General features: G+C 41.1%; 1 protein-coding gene across 1 annotated transcript in view; it reads left to right on the top strand.

The window, feature by feature from the left end:
- Positions 1 to 15,469, top strand: part of BBX (BBX high mobility group box domain containing) — a 161,270-nt gene that overhangs the window by 103,719 nt on the left and 42,082 nt on the right. Inside the window, 6 exon segments of the mRNA XM_033005352.2 lie at positions 310 to 390; positions 2,679 to 2,759; positions 8,029 to 8,109; positions 11,388 to 11,468; positions 13,716 to 14,249; positions 14,251 to 14,632. Of these exon segments, the coding sequence (XP_032861243.2) occupies positions 310 to 390; positions 2,679 to 2,759; positions 8,029 to 8,109; positions 11,388 to 11,468; positions 13,716 to 14,249; positions 14,251 to 14,632 (1,240 nt within the window).

The following is a 15,469-nucleotide window of genomic DNA, read 5'->3' as shown; positions in this document are numbered from 1 at the left end:
AGTTTGGAATTATGAAAGGAAAAAAAAAACAAAAAAACAAAAAAACAAACACAAAACTAAACCTGGTATCCTGGTATTTTTGTGGTCTGTATTCTTAGGTGATTTTCAAATGTATTAAAATGGGTGCTAAGCTATGTTTTCACCTATAAATTTGATTTAACCTGTCCAGGACTGTGAAATATTAAATTGCCCGTCTTCTCTTAAACACTGCTTCTTGCTACTGGTGCCTAGTATTTTGTTTTGTTCACTGTTGTCCTTAGCTTGAAAGAAGCACATTTGAGGTCTTACTCTGCACACTTCTTGTTTCAGGTTTCCTCAAGTACCTGCCAGTCTGATGGAACTAATTCTACAGAAGCCTGTCAGAAGTCATCATTGTTTCAGTTTGCAGAGGTGAGTTTCTTTAACAAGGGTTGTCTTCCCTAGTGTTTCCTTTTAAGAAGCATCTGATTTTCAGCTGAAAGAGAAATCAAAAATCTTGAACTAAAATTCATGCTTTTATTTGTCCCTTCTTTTTTGGGTTTATGGTACTGGATCATTTATCAGTAGATAGGTCAGACTTGAAGTGCAGGAGAGTGTGTTTAGGAACATGGTGGAAGCCTTGGTGTAGTAGTGGAGCTGTGGTTTAAGCAGTCATTTAGAGATGTGTCATTCCTGCGCTTAGTTTTAAACTGGTCCTACTAACTAAAATTTTAACACATGAATTTGGAGGTTACATAATGTCCTTTATGTATTGTGGCTGCTTTAGTTGTTAACTCCATCAAAAATAACTTTAGTTCTAAAATGTCCAAAATTTTCTTCTATTCTATAACCTCTAAAAAGCTGCATGCAACCATGCTTTAGATTTGCTATATACAATATTTTTGTCGACATATTTACAGTTATTGCTAGAAGTGCAACTGTGGTGGTTTGGTTTTTTTGTTTTAATGTACACTATTTCATCCAAATTTTAATGGATTTCATTGACATAAATAACACAGGAATTAGGTTGCAAGGAATCCTGGTCCTCTGCAAGCATCACTTGCTTGTTGGTACCTTTCCAGCTTTTGAAATGGTCATAATCAAGTGACATATAATTATTTAGCTATGTAAATACTGATTGTACAGGGCCCTGGGTGGTGTTTGAGTAAGTGCATATGGAAAAGAAATTTAGTCATGGCAAGGCTTTCTTTTTATTACCTGTTTTCACACCAGCTGTGAATTTGACTCCTGTTGTGTCTTTAATACTCGTTGCTGTATGCACCTTCGTGCTCCTCCCTAAACATCATCACTTACGGAGCAAATAAATTGCAATGCTGGAACACAGAAAATGTGATTGGTTTTGTTTTGTATTATTTTGTATTTGTTTGTTTTAACATCAACCCACAAGACCTTGAGTTCCAACTTAAGATCTGAGGGTTTCAAAATCTGTTAGAAATAAAGTAAAGCACTGATCCTTTATTTCTGATTAAAGGTAATGGCCAGAGTGAAGTACATAACCTGGAATTGGGCTCTTAAACAGGCTGTTGGCTTTTCTTGTTAGGAAGAGGAAATGCCTGGTGTGCAAGCAATGAAAAGCAATATTTAAAAAAAGTCTTAAAATGGTTAATTCCGGTGTCAGTTGTGATACTTCTGTGGTAGTAACTCAACATCCATCTTCCAGTATTTCTAAGATGCTTTTGTATACTTACACTGTTAGTTGAGCAATGTCATACTTTGGGTAGTTCCTCTTGATAATAGTCTGTTTCTTGAATTTCACTGCAAAATCTTTTAAAGAGTAAGAGAAATACCAGCTCACTTAATTGTTTCAGTTCATTTTACAGAGCCCAAACAGGAAGGTTCCAGAGCCACGTCATAGTAGGCAGGAATTGTGTGCTGTGCTGCAAGATACACTCTTGCTAAGGGCTTGTCACTGCTGGCTTTTCCTTACCCATTGAAGAAGAACTTCAGTGGGTGTCAGGGAACAAGCTCATCTACTCATCTAGAACATGCAGTTTAGAAGTAGCTCACTGATTATCAGTAATTAGAAATGGATATTGGCTAGTCGTACTTTTCAGTGATGTTAAACAGCCTGTAGTGAGGCTGCACCTAACCAGTGCATGGTTGGTATGTATCAGTGGCAAAATAGTTGGTACTTGTACCAAGGTCTAACATTAACCAGAGGTGTCATTTGCAATGAAAATAATTGACACAGTTTGAACAGTATAAAGTACAGTTAGTTACCTTAGTGTCTGGGATAGATCTGGTATCTCAAAGTACCTGCACGCACTGTATCCCTGTCCACACTTAACCTTCTGTTCTGAGTAGCAATTTGTGCTCTATCAGCACCACCATTCTGCAGTCTCAGGCCTTTCACTGAACTGTGAAATACAATGTAGTGTTAAGTTTTTGTTGCTAACCTTGTTCTGACATATCAGTGGGCAAATAAAATCCCTTCAAAAAGTTTTAGCCTGTTCTGTTGATTCTAGGAAATATTTTCCTTGGGAAAAAATAATTCAAGATAAGTGTTTCACAGATCACTCAGTTATGTGTCTCCTGGAAAGTGGGTACTGTTCTTTGTATGGGTGTGGTGGGACTTGTTTGCATGCTCTTAGGTACCATCATACAATCTTTCTGTATGATGGATCAGAAATTTAGCACATTGAATTTTGATATTGAAATTGAAGAGTTAGGTAATAGAAGCATAATCGTTTTCCTGACAGATCTCTTCATGCACATCACAGCCTGGAGTCCCGGGAGCTGTAAAACAAACTGAGGAGTCTGCATTGTTTCAGTTTGCTGAGGTATAATGGCTGAAATATGGTGGGGGAGGATGGGAGGAAACAAGGAAGCAGTAAGAGTTGTCACTGAATGACTAAGCACCCTGTCTCATAAGGGATTCCCATCAGTAGATCCTTATCTTCATGACAGCATTGTGTTAATTCTGGGGGGAATAACCAGTGATGGGAGGAGATGTTGGCCAGTTTTACCAGCTGTAGCATACACAGAGGGTAGTGGGCTTGTCAACATTGCCTGGCCTTCCATACCAAAGGACCACTGCGGGCATATTTTCCAAACAGCCTTTTAATTTACATCTAGGAAAACAAATGAAAAGACATTCTGGAATGACACTATGCACTGCCTATGGGAAGAGGCTGCAGCAGTGCAAAGTGGCAACTGCCTTAGAGGCAGGAATCCTTTGACAAATAACCTTGCAGGTCAAAGGAAGCTACAAGGATGTGTAACAACATCATTAGGTGGTGACTTATAAAGCCTATAAATTACCCATAAGTATATAAGCTATCCTCCTTCCTCCACGTATTGAAGATTTGGTGTTCTTAAAGCTTGCTTTCAATAGTTTTTTCTCCCATGTGTTTAACTTGCCTCGTGAATTGACTTTCCACACATACAGTCTCTGCCCATTTCGGGGAGTCTGGTGCTGCTTGCAGAATCAGTTATGATAAAGGTATATTCAGGGTGTGTCTGAAAAGAATGGGATTGGATCTGGTGCTATTGTGGAGGAGCATAATGGGATGAAAAGATACCCGGCTTGTTATTCAGTGTGCTTACAGAAGATTGACAACATATGACATGCTGCTTTCTGTTAAATGTTAATTGTGTACTGTGTGTTTTTAGCCTGGCTAGGATGGGCCTCAATGTATTTCTTAGGAGGCCCAATTAAGAAAAAACTTTTTACTGATTCAGGTGCCATAAAATACCTGACTACAAACACCGCTGTAAAAGATACAATAGAATTAATATCTCTCATCATGAAGATGTTTTCATATGTGCCACCTTTTTTTAAAGTTAGAAGTTAATTTGGGAAGTTCTTTTGAGCAAATTAGTGGAAACGAGCAGGATTAAGTCATGTGCTGAAGCCAACCTTTTAAACCAAGTTAAAGATACAAGCCGGAGAACATTTCTTGTTAATTTTATTGCAAAATATTGCACGAATGAATCTGCTAGCTTAATTTCAAAAATCTTAGCCGTCTTATATTTTAATTAAACAGCAGTTTTAGATATCTTCAGAGTTGAACAGGGTATGAATTGCATTTAGTACAGCATTTGCAAATTGTCATGTATAGCCTGATTTAGCCACACTGTCAAAATTTCACAGAACCTAAAATCATTTCCTCCTAATTGAACAAACAACAAAATGACAAACCTGAAAATTGTCATGTGGATTGAAAATTGTCAGTGCACTGAGTTGCATACTACTACACTGAGCCAGCTCATTTGGCACATTGGAGTGCATGTACTAATCATCAAATGTTAGGTAAAAGAGGTGCTTAAAAAGTTAGAAACTGATGAGGAGAGTTTTAAAGTCAGGGCTAATCTCTTTTTCTTGTAAAAATACTAAAATGTGTATGCTGGAGTGGGTTGGGGTTTTTTGGTTTTTTTTTTCAGTGTCTGGAAATAAGGGACAGGAACCTAGAAAAAACACACCCTACCCCTCCACGCCACCCCACCCCACCCCCCCCCCCAAAAAAAAAAAAAACAAACCAGTACAAAATACCATGTTGGCCATGGTTATTCCTCCTGTGCTACACGGTTGTTGTGAAACCTTAATCGCAGTGACTAATATCATCTTTTATCTATAACAATAGAGAAATGGCATATTTTTTTTTTAACATTGCAGCCTGATTTCATTGAGCTTGTTCCAGGGGAAAGTATTGAGCATGCTGCAGAGCCTCTTTAAGCTTTCTCCCCCCTGCTATTAAAGCTGCTTGTGCTCTTTCAAGTATATAAGGGCTTTCAGTTGCACAGGGTGTCTTTGTCAGGTTTGGCAAAAATCCCGTTCCTAACTGTGCCACTTCTTACTGGGTCCTGTCTATGTGAATGCATTACTGCATTTAGTAAGCTAAATTATGGTGCGCAATTTGCAGTAGGCTGCTGTCAGCAGTGTACAGTACAACAAAAGAAAAAAGAGAGGGAGAGAAAATAGTTACTTAGCCAGTAGCCAAGTAGACCTGTGAAGAAATGTGAAGTGTGCTGTGGTCGGATGTGCCTGGAGACTTTTGGCAGCTGTCCCAGCTCAGTTTTGGTTCTGGCTGGGTGTTCTTCATCTGTTCCCTTTCTCTTCACCACCTTTGCGGCAGGGTGAGTAAGAGTGACCCTTTGTGAAGACAGCGATCCCACTGAGTAGATTTGTCATGTAAAATGGACACCTTTACCCCTGGAGTACAAGTCCCCTGTCACTCAGAAACAGCTCCGTTATATGTAGACGTAGCACGGGATTCTTTTTGTCTTTACAGCCTCAGCCTTTCATCTGGTTGTCTGTCCCAACTGCTATAGTCATCAGTTAAACCTGTTGAGGACATGGTTAATGAGACCTGCCTAGTGACTTGCCACAAGAGATGATGAAAATTCTGGGAGTAGGACTTTGTTGGGCCCTGTGGGTGTGCAGGCAAGCGCCAGGGAGGTCTTAGAAGATGATGTGAAGAGTTTTTCAAAATTTGGAGTGTTGTCAAGCTATGCTCTTGGCTTTCTCATTCTGCTCTGATCCTGCAAATACTTGGTCCTACTTTTGTCCTTCTCATTGGTACCTTTATGGAAAGCCATTATATAGGCCAGTGATTCCCGAGCAGTGGGCTGTGTTCCTTAGTGCGGTGGCTGTTCGCAAGCTGTCTGCTCTCATGGGCTGGTTGCTGTCACCCTCCTTGCCACGTGAGGGAAGCAGAGCAGATGGACCCCTTGCTCTCTTGGTCTTACTGGATGTGTATTTGGCAAACACAAACAGATGGTGATGGCTGCTTTGTTGAGAAGAAACAAGAGTACCTCTTGGATTTACTTAGCTAAACCCTCATCCATTATTAAACAAAGAAAATGCTTCCAGAGAGTGGAAGCAATGACAATGCTAGTTTAACCATCTTAAAAACAAAATGAAGCCAGAATCCCCCAACCTCTTCACTTTCAGCTGCTTTTCTGAAGTTTTTCTCTAGGTGATTTAACCAAAGAAACAATCACACTCAGCATGCAACAAGGTGGAATTTTCTTTGCCAGTCCAGGAGGTTACTGTCGTTTAAGAAAAGTGCGTGCCTGAGGATGATTTTGTCCCTGCTGCATTCTCACATACTCACTTTGAGCGAGTTTGCAAGCAACCCTTTCTGTTTATTTCTGTGCTGAACAGAAGGTTTGAATCCAGAACTTTTGGTCAAAATGCCTTGAAACTGGGAGGTGTGAGAGCTAGTTAGTATCTTCTCTTCCAGCCTTCCCTTAGATGAAGCTGTAATCTTCCCAGGTAAAGCCGCTATGTAAAATAGATGAATATATTTGCTGTTTGCCTGTATACTAAAATTATTAAATATCTGTGTTGAAGTGAAATGCCTATTCTAGGGGGGAAGTGAAAAAGTGGTACCATGGTACATGCTCTTATGCAAACTGGAATGTCATATAATAGGTAAAATGCTGACCTGTCTTGTAATAAAAGACAACAACTTCGTCCTAATGATCCCCAAGTTAAACCTCTACATAAGAAGGGTCTGTTTGTGGTTGTAATACTGCAGGTTCTGATTATTCTAATTAAAACTGGAAGATGGTGTTAAGACAGGAATGAGATCTGTAATCTCATTGAGAGCTGATTGATCAGCCGTCCTCTTACTTCTGATGTTTGGCCAGCAACTTTGGCAGAATGAGTTCTATGTTTGTCTCTTGTAGTTTGGTTACTTGACTATTAAGAGAATTTTTTTTGCCGAAGTTAAATGTTGGCTTCCTCTCTTGCTGTTAGTACTACAAGGATCTCGCTCGCATTTTGTTGGGAGCAACCATTCTCTTGTCAAAATGAAATTTGTTACTTTTTCCTCACATTGTGCATCAGGAGGCAAGATATGCCTGCATGTTCTCAGGTTATACTTCAGTGTGTGGGTGTTTTTGTGTCCCTTTTCTGCCACTCATACTGCACTGAAAAAATCGTTATGAGCAGAGAATTTATTACAGTAGAAAGATAAAAAGTTGAGGCCCTCTTCCTGCAAAATGCACTGTACAAGATCACTTACTCCAGTGAGGTCCTGAGTAGGTTCACTGAACCGTCTCAACGCAAACCTAGGATTTTGACTTATTTTAGTCAAATATTAAAAGTTATTACTAATGCACATTCCAGTATTATTCACCGTATTTTAAATAGTTTGCAGTAGAATTAATGGATTTTGGTAGGGGTGTGGGGGGAGGTGTGTGTAATGGTTCTCCTTGAGAACTGAAAAGTAAACTCTTCGAATAATCTAGTTCAAAAGAAAGACATTAAATACAAAGAGAAGGTCTAAGATATAATTTTTGCATCTGAAAGATCATGGTCATAAGTATGATTTTTGTGATGAGGCAGATGCCACGGAAACACTGGTGGTCTTGCCCTTAAACTTAGGGCTTTTCAAGCCTTCCAGGTCAAATACTACAAGGTAACACCATGCCAAAAAAAAAGTCAAATATGAGAAATAACAATTAGTTCTTGTTGATGAACTCAAAATGCTGCACTTGGAAGCAGGTCAGAAAAAAATTGGCTGCAAAAGCAATTCCCTGATGTGCGGTGGTGGTTACTTATTCAGCGCTGGTGCTGGCAGACCAACATCTATTTAGAAGGTTGGATTTGATCTCCAGATGTAAGGTCTGTCTTCTTTTTTCTAACTAAAGGAAGTGAAACAAGCAGTGACTTTGAGGACAAATGGTCCTCTTCTATATCTCACCAAATGGGAAATATTACTGAGGCTTTCCAGGAGAATATTATTTAACCTTGACCACCAGAGTTCATGTTCTTAAGCAACAGGTATGTCTTGCTCATTTAGTCATGTAAAGCACATGGGATCATAGAATACTAGCTGTGGACAATACAAATGTAGAAGAGAACCCCTGAGCCTCATCTAAGGAAGAAATTCTATATTTGCTTGTATCCTGCTGACTTCTAAATGCCTGTTAAGAGTTTTTTGGATGGGATTGCCTATCTGAACTAGGGCCTTCTGCCAGAAAAATCTAAAAGCAACTGATTTAACTAACTCTTTAATTTTTTCATTCTTTTTCTCCCTTCCTTTCTGTCTTTTCTGTGTGCCACTGAAATATTTTCTCCTCTGTTCATTTAAAACCTAGATCTCATCAAATACTTCCCAGTTGTCAAGTCCTGAGCCAGTAAAGTACTGTGGGAAGTCGGCACTCTTCCAGTTGGCAGAGGTAAAGTTATACCCATTAGCGTCACAATAGGAAGATGTGTGTATCTTCTCCCCCAAAAAGTATGAATTATGTAAATTTTGCTCCAGTATCAAATTCAGTATTTCCAGAAGCATAAATTAATAAATAATGGAATATCAAGAGAATTAGGCAGTGACAATGGCCCCAGGGACCTAGCTTTTCTTTATACACTTTGTTAATGTGCATAGTTTCTAGGAGACAGCACAGAAAAACTTCTTTTTAGAAAAATTGGCCTTATAACTATAATAAAAACAGTGCTCAAGGACAAAAGCAATGGCATTCTTCTTAATGAGGAGCTGGATGCCAGGATTCAAGGAGTAAAGCTTTGGTTATAAGGACTGGAAGGTGCATTGCTGCATTGGAGACCAAGAATAAGAAAAGAAAAGTAGACTTCGTCATCATCAGGAATCTGTATGCAGAGTTGGAAATGGAAGCAGTGTTTTAAGTTCTGAAATTGGCAGCTGTCAGCAGTAATCAAGAATACTAGTCAGGTTTCCTAAAAGTTCTAGAAATGCTCTATGAGTCTTAAATATAACCTTGTAGAGGTCTCCTCTTTGATACGGTTTAATCACTCAAAAACCTTTGAGGCTTGGTATGCAGATAATATTCATGGTGATTGAAAGATGAAGATGAAAAAGTACATGCTGTATTCCAGGTAAATAAGGGAGGATGCTCACACCGTACTTGTACAATTTTTGCCCTTTTTTTTTCTTAATCAAAATAGCATTCTATTTCAGTGAGGAAAATTGTTCTCTGGATCCCATCTCGTGGCATCCAGCCATATTCTTGCTGGTGAGGTTAATCTCTTGCAGGGAAAAAAAAAGAGATTGAAAACACTGAAATAAAAGTATGTCACACCTTGTTGCATGGATAGTAATGCTACTCTCTGACTTTATAGGAACTTCTGTGAATGGAAGAAAACCTGCCTTACCCTACTGGCAGTCCCTGGCAGTAGTAGAGTTTCTGGGTGCGTGCTGTGTGGTCAGCATTGCCTTTGCAAGGGTGATTACACCTAACTGTGATCAGTGATCCTTCTGGGTATTCGACTGTTGCTGCCCTGGGTCAGCAGAAAGGCTGGTAGTGTTTAGTCAGGGACGCCAGAAGTCTTTGAGGTGTCCTTTTACAGGACAGCAGCAGGTTTTGAGTAGTGCTGTTCTGGAGTAAGGCTGTCGCCGAGTGCAGCCTGACTTTTGGAAGTCAGCATTAAAAATTGTGATGTGACTGTGAAGCTTGTGAAGCCCTAATCTGGGGGAAGGACAGGTGCTTGTCCACAGGAGTGCAGAGATTGTGCTGCAGTTGGCAGAAAAAGTAAAGCTAAATCTGGCAGCCTGCTGTTCGCATGTTGGACAGGTTTCCGTGATCTCTCTCTTGGTGATTGCGCCAATGGATTCTTACAAGCCTAATTTAGTATACAAAATGAATGTTAAAGGCTCTGATTGAAACTGAGAAAAGCATGGCAGATGTGCTAAGCACATCCTCCTCGTCTCTAGCTCTTGTAGGACATTAGCGCTATTGATTTTGATTATTTTTTCCAGTTTTGGAGACCTCTGTAGTGTTGGATTGTAATTCGATAAATAAAATAAAGAGAGATTCGGCTTAAGTTTTCAGGTAGCAGTTTGGGACCTGGTTTGGAGCGTCCCAGATAAGCCCTGTTCGCCATCCCTTTGAGGCTGCCTTAGGTTTGCACGTTGGCTTGGCAGACACCTGTGCCATGCTGCTGTAACCCCAAACCGTGGGTGCTGTGCGCTGGAGGGGTCTGGGCCGCCGTCCCCACGCTGCTGGTGTGGCAGGGGTCTGCTCCAGCACGCCACGCCACGCCGCCTCCCTCCCTCTGCTGTGTGGATCGACCAGTGTTACCTTCTTACTCCTCCCCACCCCTTTCCATGCTTCCCTCTTTGACATTTCAGGGTATTTCGCAGGTGGTGATAAAATAAACCGCAGAAGTGGGTTAAATTGTTTTCGAAAAAATTCTGAGAATTTCTAAGTTTCTGAACACGACTGGGGCAGCCGCTCTGTAGCCTGAAGCCCGGGAGGCTGCTGGTCAGCTCGGCTGAGCGTCTGGCCGTGCCTGGATGCGTGCGTGGCCTCGAGCCTCCAGCGTGGGGAGCGCAGGGAGACCCGGGTGGGGGTGCACGACACTCCCCTTTGGGGGGGTGGGGGGGCGGGTTCTGCTTCTGCCGCAGAGTGCCGGCAGCACCGACAGCGCTTGGCTGTGAGCAGCACGTAGAGACGGGAGCTGTAGTGGTCAGAGCTGGGGAGGTGCTGTGAAGAGCTTCCAGGAGACATAGAGATAGCGCTGTTAACCTTTTTTTGTTTATTTCCCTTACGGCAGTGATGGGTTGGTATCTGCAAAATCAGCTTTGTGGGCCCATGTTGGTTGAGAGCAATGAAGAGTGAGTGGGGGGGGTAGGGGAACCTAAAAGTTTGTAAACGCTTTAGTTCCTCAGTCCCTAGAACCCCACCTCTCTCTAAGAAAGCAAGTATAAGAAGCCAGCAAGCCCGATCAGAGATGGTGTATGTCCTTAAAATCAGAACATTTTCTTCTTCATACTAATGGTCAGTCTTGAGACAGATGTTTTTAATTTGTTTAGAAAAAGGTCATTTCTTTGCACCTAGCTCAGAACTGATACAAAGCACTCTAAAGTATTGAAAAGGATCACGACCTGATGCAGGAAAAAAAATTCTGGAGAATAATCAGCTACCTGCTTGCCAGACAGCCTCCTGTTCTTTGAAGAGTATTAAAGGTTACCAGAGGTTTGAGGGCTGCTACTTCACTTGGGTTTCATAGTACCTCTTTCATATGAGTCCTGTAGGACACCAACAGGCAGTTACTGACGGGAGTAACCTTAATAAACTATGACAACAAAACGATTTGGCAATCACATGTCCAAGTGAGCCTTTGAAAACACGACCAGTGGGGTTGCATGCTGGTGTAGATCAGTGCTTAGCTGCTGGGCTCTGCTGGTGGGCGAGAGCATGTGCTTCCGTGCGGCCTGCTCTGCAGAGGGCCTCCGGACAAGAGGATCCCTAAATTTGCAGATACCTTTTAGTGTCCGGTGGTATCATCCACAGGAACAGTGGTGGAGCAGGGTTTTATTTATAATGGCATGTAGAGGTCTGCACTTTTTTGCAATGTATAATCTTACAAATGAATTTTGGGAAGAGGGGGGAAACAAACCATTCAAAAGCTATGTGGTAAACGTAAAAGAATTGTGGTAGTAAAAGAACATTGTGTTTTTTTCTCCCTGTCTTTTCTTTAGATTTCTTCAAGTACATCCCATTCAGGTCCTTCCGATTTAACAAAACAGTGTGGAACATCAGCATTATTTCAGCTGGCAGAGGTAATATTAAAACACTGGTGACTAATTACCACAGGTGCAGTGGGGCGGAGAAGGTAATGATGTTGATTGCCAATGTCTGGAAGGCAGAACAGTGCTACAGTTACAATTACATTGTTGCTTACAGAAACATAAAGTATTGTGGCTTGGGTGCCACAACTCAAGATTTCCCCAGACTAGCTATCCATCATCTTGGAGATTTTTGGGAGCCTGTGCTGCAGCTGAGAAGTACCACCAGTTCCTGGTGGCAAAGGGACTTGCCAATCCCCATTGAAAATGTTTGAATTCCTTGTTTTAGGGCTTGGGGTTTTGAGTGTTTGGTTTGGCTGGGGGGCACAAGGAGTTGAGAGAGAAGGCTGGATTAGTCTCTTATTCAGATTAGGGCATTGCCATTACAAATTCTTGTTAAAAAGTCATTAGTTGCTTTCATTTATTTTTTGCTTTTCATGCCTACTGGTTTTTGAAGTGGGAAATAAACAGGTCAATAACTTTTGTAGAAACTCCGCTGTGATACTCTCAGCACATCCTTCTTCTGGGAACAGTTAAAACCAACGGCCTCTTATTGAAATGTTGTATTTCCTTTGTTTCTGAGTTTGGTATTTTGGTTTTTTTTTTAAAGCTTTCCCAATTTTAAAGACTGAATTGCAAGTTTATTTAGAACTCACAAAACAGAAGTTGCTTTTTTGCAATCACTTCCATTGCCCTCTGTTGTATTGGCTACTGCAGAAGAAGCAAAGGTATAAAGAAAAAAAAAATAATTGGCAAGGGGATATGTGTTGAATTGACAAAGTATTATTACTGTTCAATGAGTTGCATTTTAAAAATTGATCTTTAGCTTTTGAAAATCACAGCCTGTGTTTACACTGCAGTGCAGCAAAAAAGTCACAGAAGTACCTTGGTACCAAGAACTCACCCCAGCATGGTTGTGGGGTTCTCCTCTGCATAATTTAACCTGTTTCCTAATAGACACGGTGCTGCCCAAGCTCCAGTGTTTCTAGTGCTCAACCTAGGTTGACCTGAACAAGGTCAGGAATTTCTACCTTGTGCCACACGAATTTTGGAAACTTAGTACAAAGCACTCTATCATTGGTGTTATGCTCATACGTATATTGGTGTAAGTGATAATTTTTGTTTGCAAGGAAAAAATGCCTTGCTGATTTGAGTAATCTAAAATTGACCTGAAGAGAACCCAATGATCTGGAGGGTACATCCATACTGACCACATGGCCCATGGCCTGAGCTGCAGGATAGGGAAACTCCTGACGTCTGGTTCAAAACAAGCTTCCTCTGTCTGGTTTTACTCCAGGCAGCTGTTTAGTTGACATTTCTTTTAAAAACAAAACAGCACTGGGAATTCAGCTTGGGGGCTTTGAGAGGGAGAGTAAGACGAAAGCATGTCTTCCCAAGGGCAGCTGCTTGGTGCTGCCAAGGACTACCCTCTGTAGCAGTGTCATCATAGCTCACAGGTGATCCAAAACCAAGAGACTCTCCCAAGTCAGTGCTGCAGGAACATGTCAGTTTGAAGACAATTTTACAGCTTTTTTTTTTTTTTTTTTTTTAATATCGCTGTTCCTCACAGTATGAGGGTTTTGGTTTCCATTAATGTTATCTCCAGGAAGAGATAACCATGGCAACCACTGCTGCTTTCCAGTTCTTTGCAAAATAAGTCTGTGACATGAGAAGGAAGATTTGGAAGGCTTTTTTAGTACCTTCCAAATTATTTTGTAGAATCAAGTAAAAGAAAATAATCTCAATTACCGAGATTCAGTTAACTATTTTTCTTCCCCTCCTTCAGCACCATTTGGAAAATGGAGGAAAGAATTGTATGTAGGGACGTTTGGGAGTTGAAGGGGCTATGGACATGAGATTTCAAGTAATTTGTCGGTGGCAGTAGTGAGAGATACTGTTTTGTTCCATTGCATTTAGGGTATTCTGAAAATCAGTCTAGTGATGGGTTTCCAGGTTATAGAAGAGGCACTTAAAGGATCATGGAAACACCATGGACATCAGTTGGAGTCTTTTTCTATTAGAGCAATAGACCCCACTGGCCTTACTCTAGCACTTAGCCATCACCATGTCACATCAGTTCAGTAGGGCTTCAGCATGTTTTTCAGTACTGTCCTTTAGCATAGTTTGCTTTCCTGAACCAAGATGCCAGAGAGGTTCCCTGTGTAATGCTTCTGTTAATATAGGTAAGTAACGTTAACAGTTGATGTTTGTTTCATGGGACTATTTTTAAACTTGTTTTAGATGTGCCTTGCTTCAGAAGGAGTAAAAGTGAAAGAACCTGGGAAGACAAAAGTGGAAGCACGGGAAGATGTGGGAAGGGAAGTTCCAGAGGAAATGGAAGTAGACCTGGAGCAAACAACAATAAAAGACTCCTGTAAAGGAAAACTAGAACAATCAGAGTCAGAGAAAATGCAAAACCGGGATGAGACAAAAGCTGAGGAATCACAGACTGCAAAATGCAGAGATTTTACTAGTCTTGCAATGGAGAACAGTCCTTTTGAGAGAAATGATAACACAAAGGATCACATGTGCTGTTCTCCAGAGCTTTCAATGGCTGACATGAATATCCTCGGGCTAAAGCCAGAAAAGATAAAGAAGAAAAAGAAAAAAAATAAGCTGGACCGGCACACAAATGAAAAATCCACCCCCAAGAAACCTTGTAAAAAGAGACAGTCCTCCGAGTCGGACATTGAAAGTGTAATGTATACAATTGAAGCCGTTGCAAAGGGGGACTGGGGTGCCGAGAGACTCGCGGAAGCTCCCCGCAAAAAAAAACCGCCCTGTCTCAAATGTGAAGGGAAGCGTGTTGGATACAAAATCACCAAAGAAAAAAGTTAAATCAAAAGAGAAGAAAACATCAAAGGAGAAACCCATGGAGACCACCAAAGAATCAAAGCCTCCCGATTTCCTTAGTATTGCAGCCAGCAAGGAAGTACCGTGTGAGGCTTCTGATAACATTAAAGTGGAACCACTGACCCCAACAGAGGAGGTGGTACCCCAGAGCTTACCGGGACAGGTCAAAACTGAGGACAGTGACTGTGTTAAAAAGATAGAAACCTGTGGCTCCAGGAAATCGGAGAGATCTTGCAAAGGTGCTCTTTATAAAACTCTGGTGTCAGAGGGCATGCTCACATCTCTGCGCGCTAACGTGGACAGAGGTGGGTGGCTTTGAGTGTTTCATTTACAGCATGAACCACAAAAGCCTGCCTGGAGTTGGGAGGAAAAGCAAAAGTCTGTGTTTAAGCTGGAGTTTGAGCAGTGTGTGATGGAATGGTGTGTCTGGTCACCTGAGATGCTGGGGGCCGGTGGAGGGGAGGACTCGGTGGTCCAGGGCAGTTCTTCTGGAGTCTGTGTTCCTACTTACCTCACAAACTCTTGACCTCTCCCTTTTTGTGTTTCATGATCTGAGATTTATATTTCCAGCCAAAGGCTTTGTTGGTTAATTTGTCAACCTGCTGATAGATGAATGCAGGACTTGTGTTTTATGTAACCCTGAACAAGTAGCTTGTTTCTATATAAACAGCTCTTGTAGTTGTGAGCATAGTTCTCAGTCCTACAAGAGGCAAATGTATTCTGCTTTTGCTTTGGTTGTTAGTTTTGCTGTAGGTGGTGAGTGAGAACCCTTTTCCTTGTGGAAGGATGAATTTGAGGTAATTTCTGTAAGCTTTTAGTGAGATGTCTTGAAATACATTTTTCTGATTAGTAGATTTGTAAGTGTAATTAGAACAGTCAGAAAAGAAAAATATATTTGTAATTTAGGGAAGTTTATTACTGTAAACCTACTCATCTTTTTCTCCTCCTTTATACCTTGAGAGATCCTGACTTCAGAGGTGGTATAAAAACCCAGAAGGCGGTGAGGGGAGAGGAGAGGAAATAGTTGCCAATATCATCGTTGTCCGGTTTAAAATAAATAAATAAACAAATGTTTTGTAACACTTTCAAGAAGGTCAAGCATCATAAGTTGCAGTGTTGAATGGGTACACAAGTTCCTTCTG

Source organism: Tyto alba, unplaced genomic scaffold, assembly GCF_018691265.1.
Source record: "Tyto alba isolate M040663 unplaced genomic scaffold, T.alba_DEE_v4.0 Super-Scaffold_14, whole genome shotgun sequence".
Lineage (NCBI taxonomy): Eukaryota > Metazoa > Chordata > Aves > Strigiformes > Tytonidae > Tyto > Tyto alba.
The sequence above is the reverse complement of the archived record's forward strand: the minus strand, read 5'-3'. Positions and strand labels throughout refer to the sequence as shown.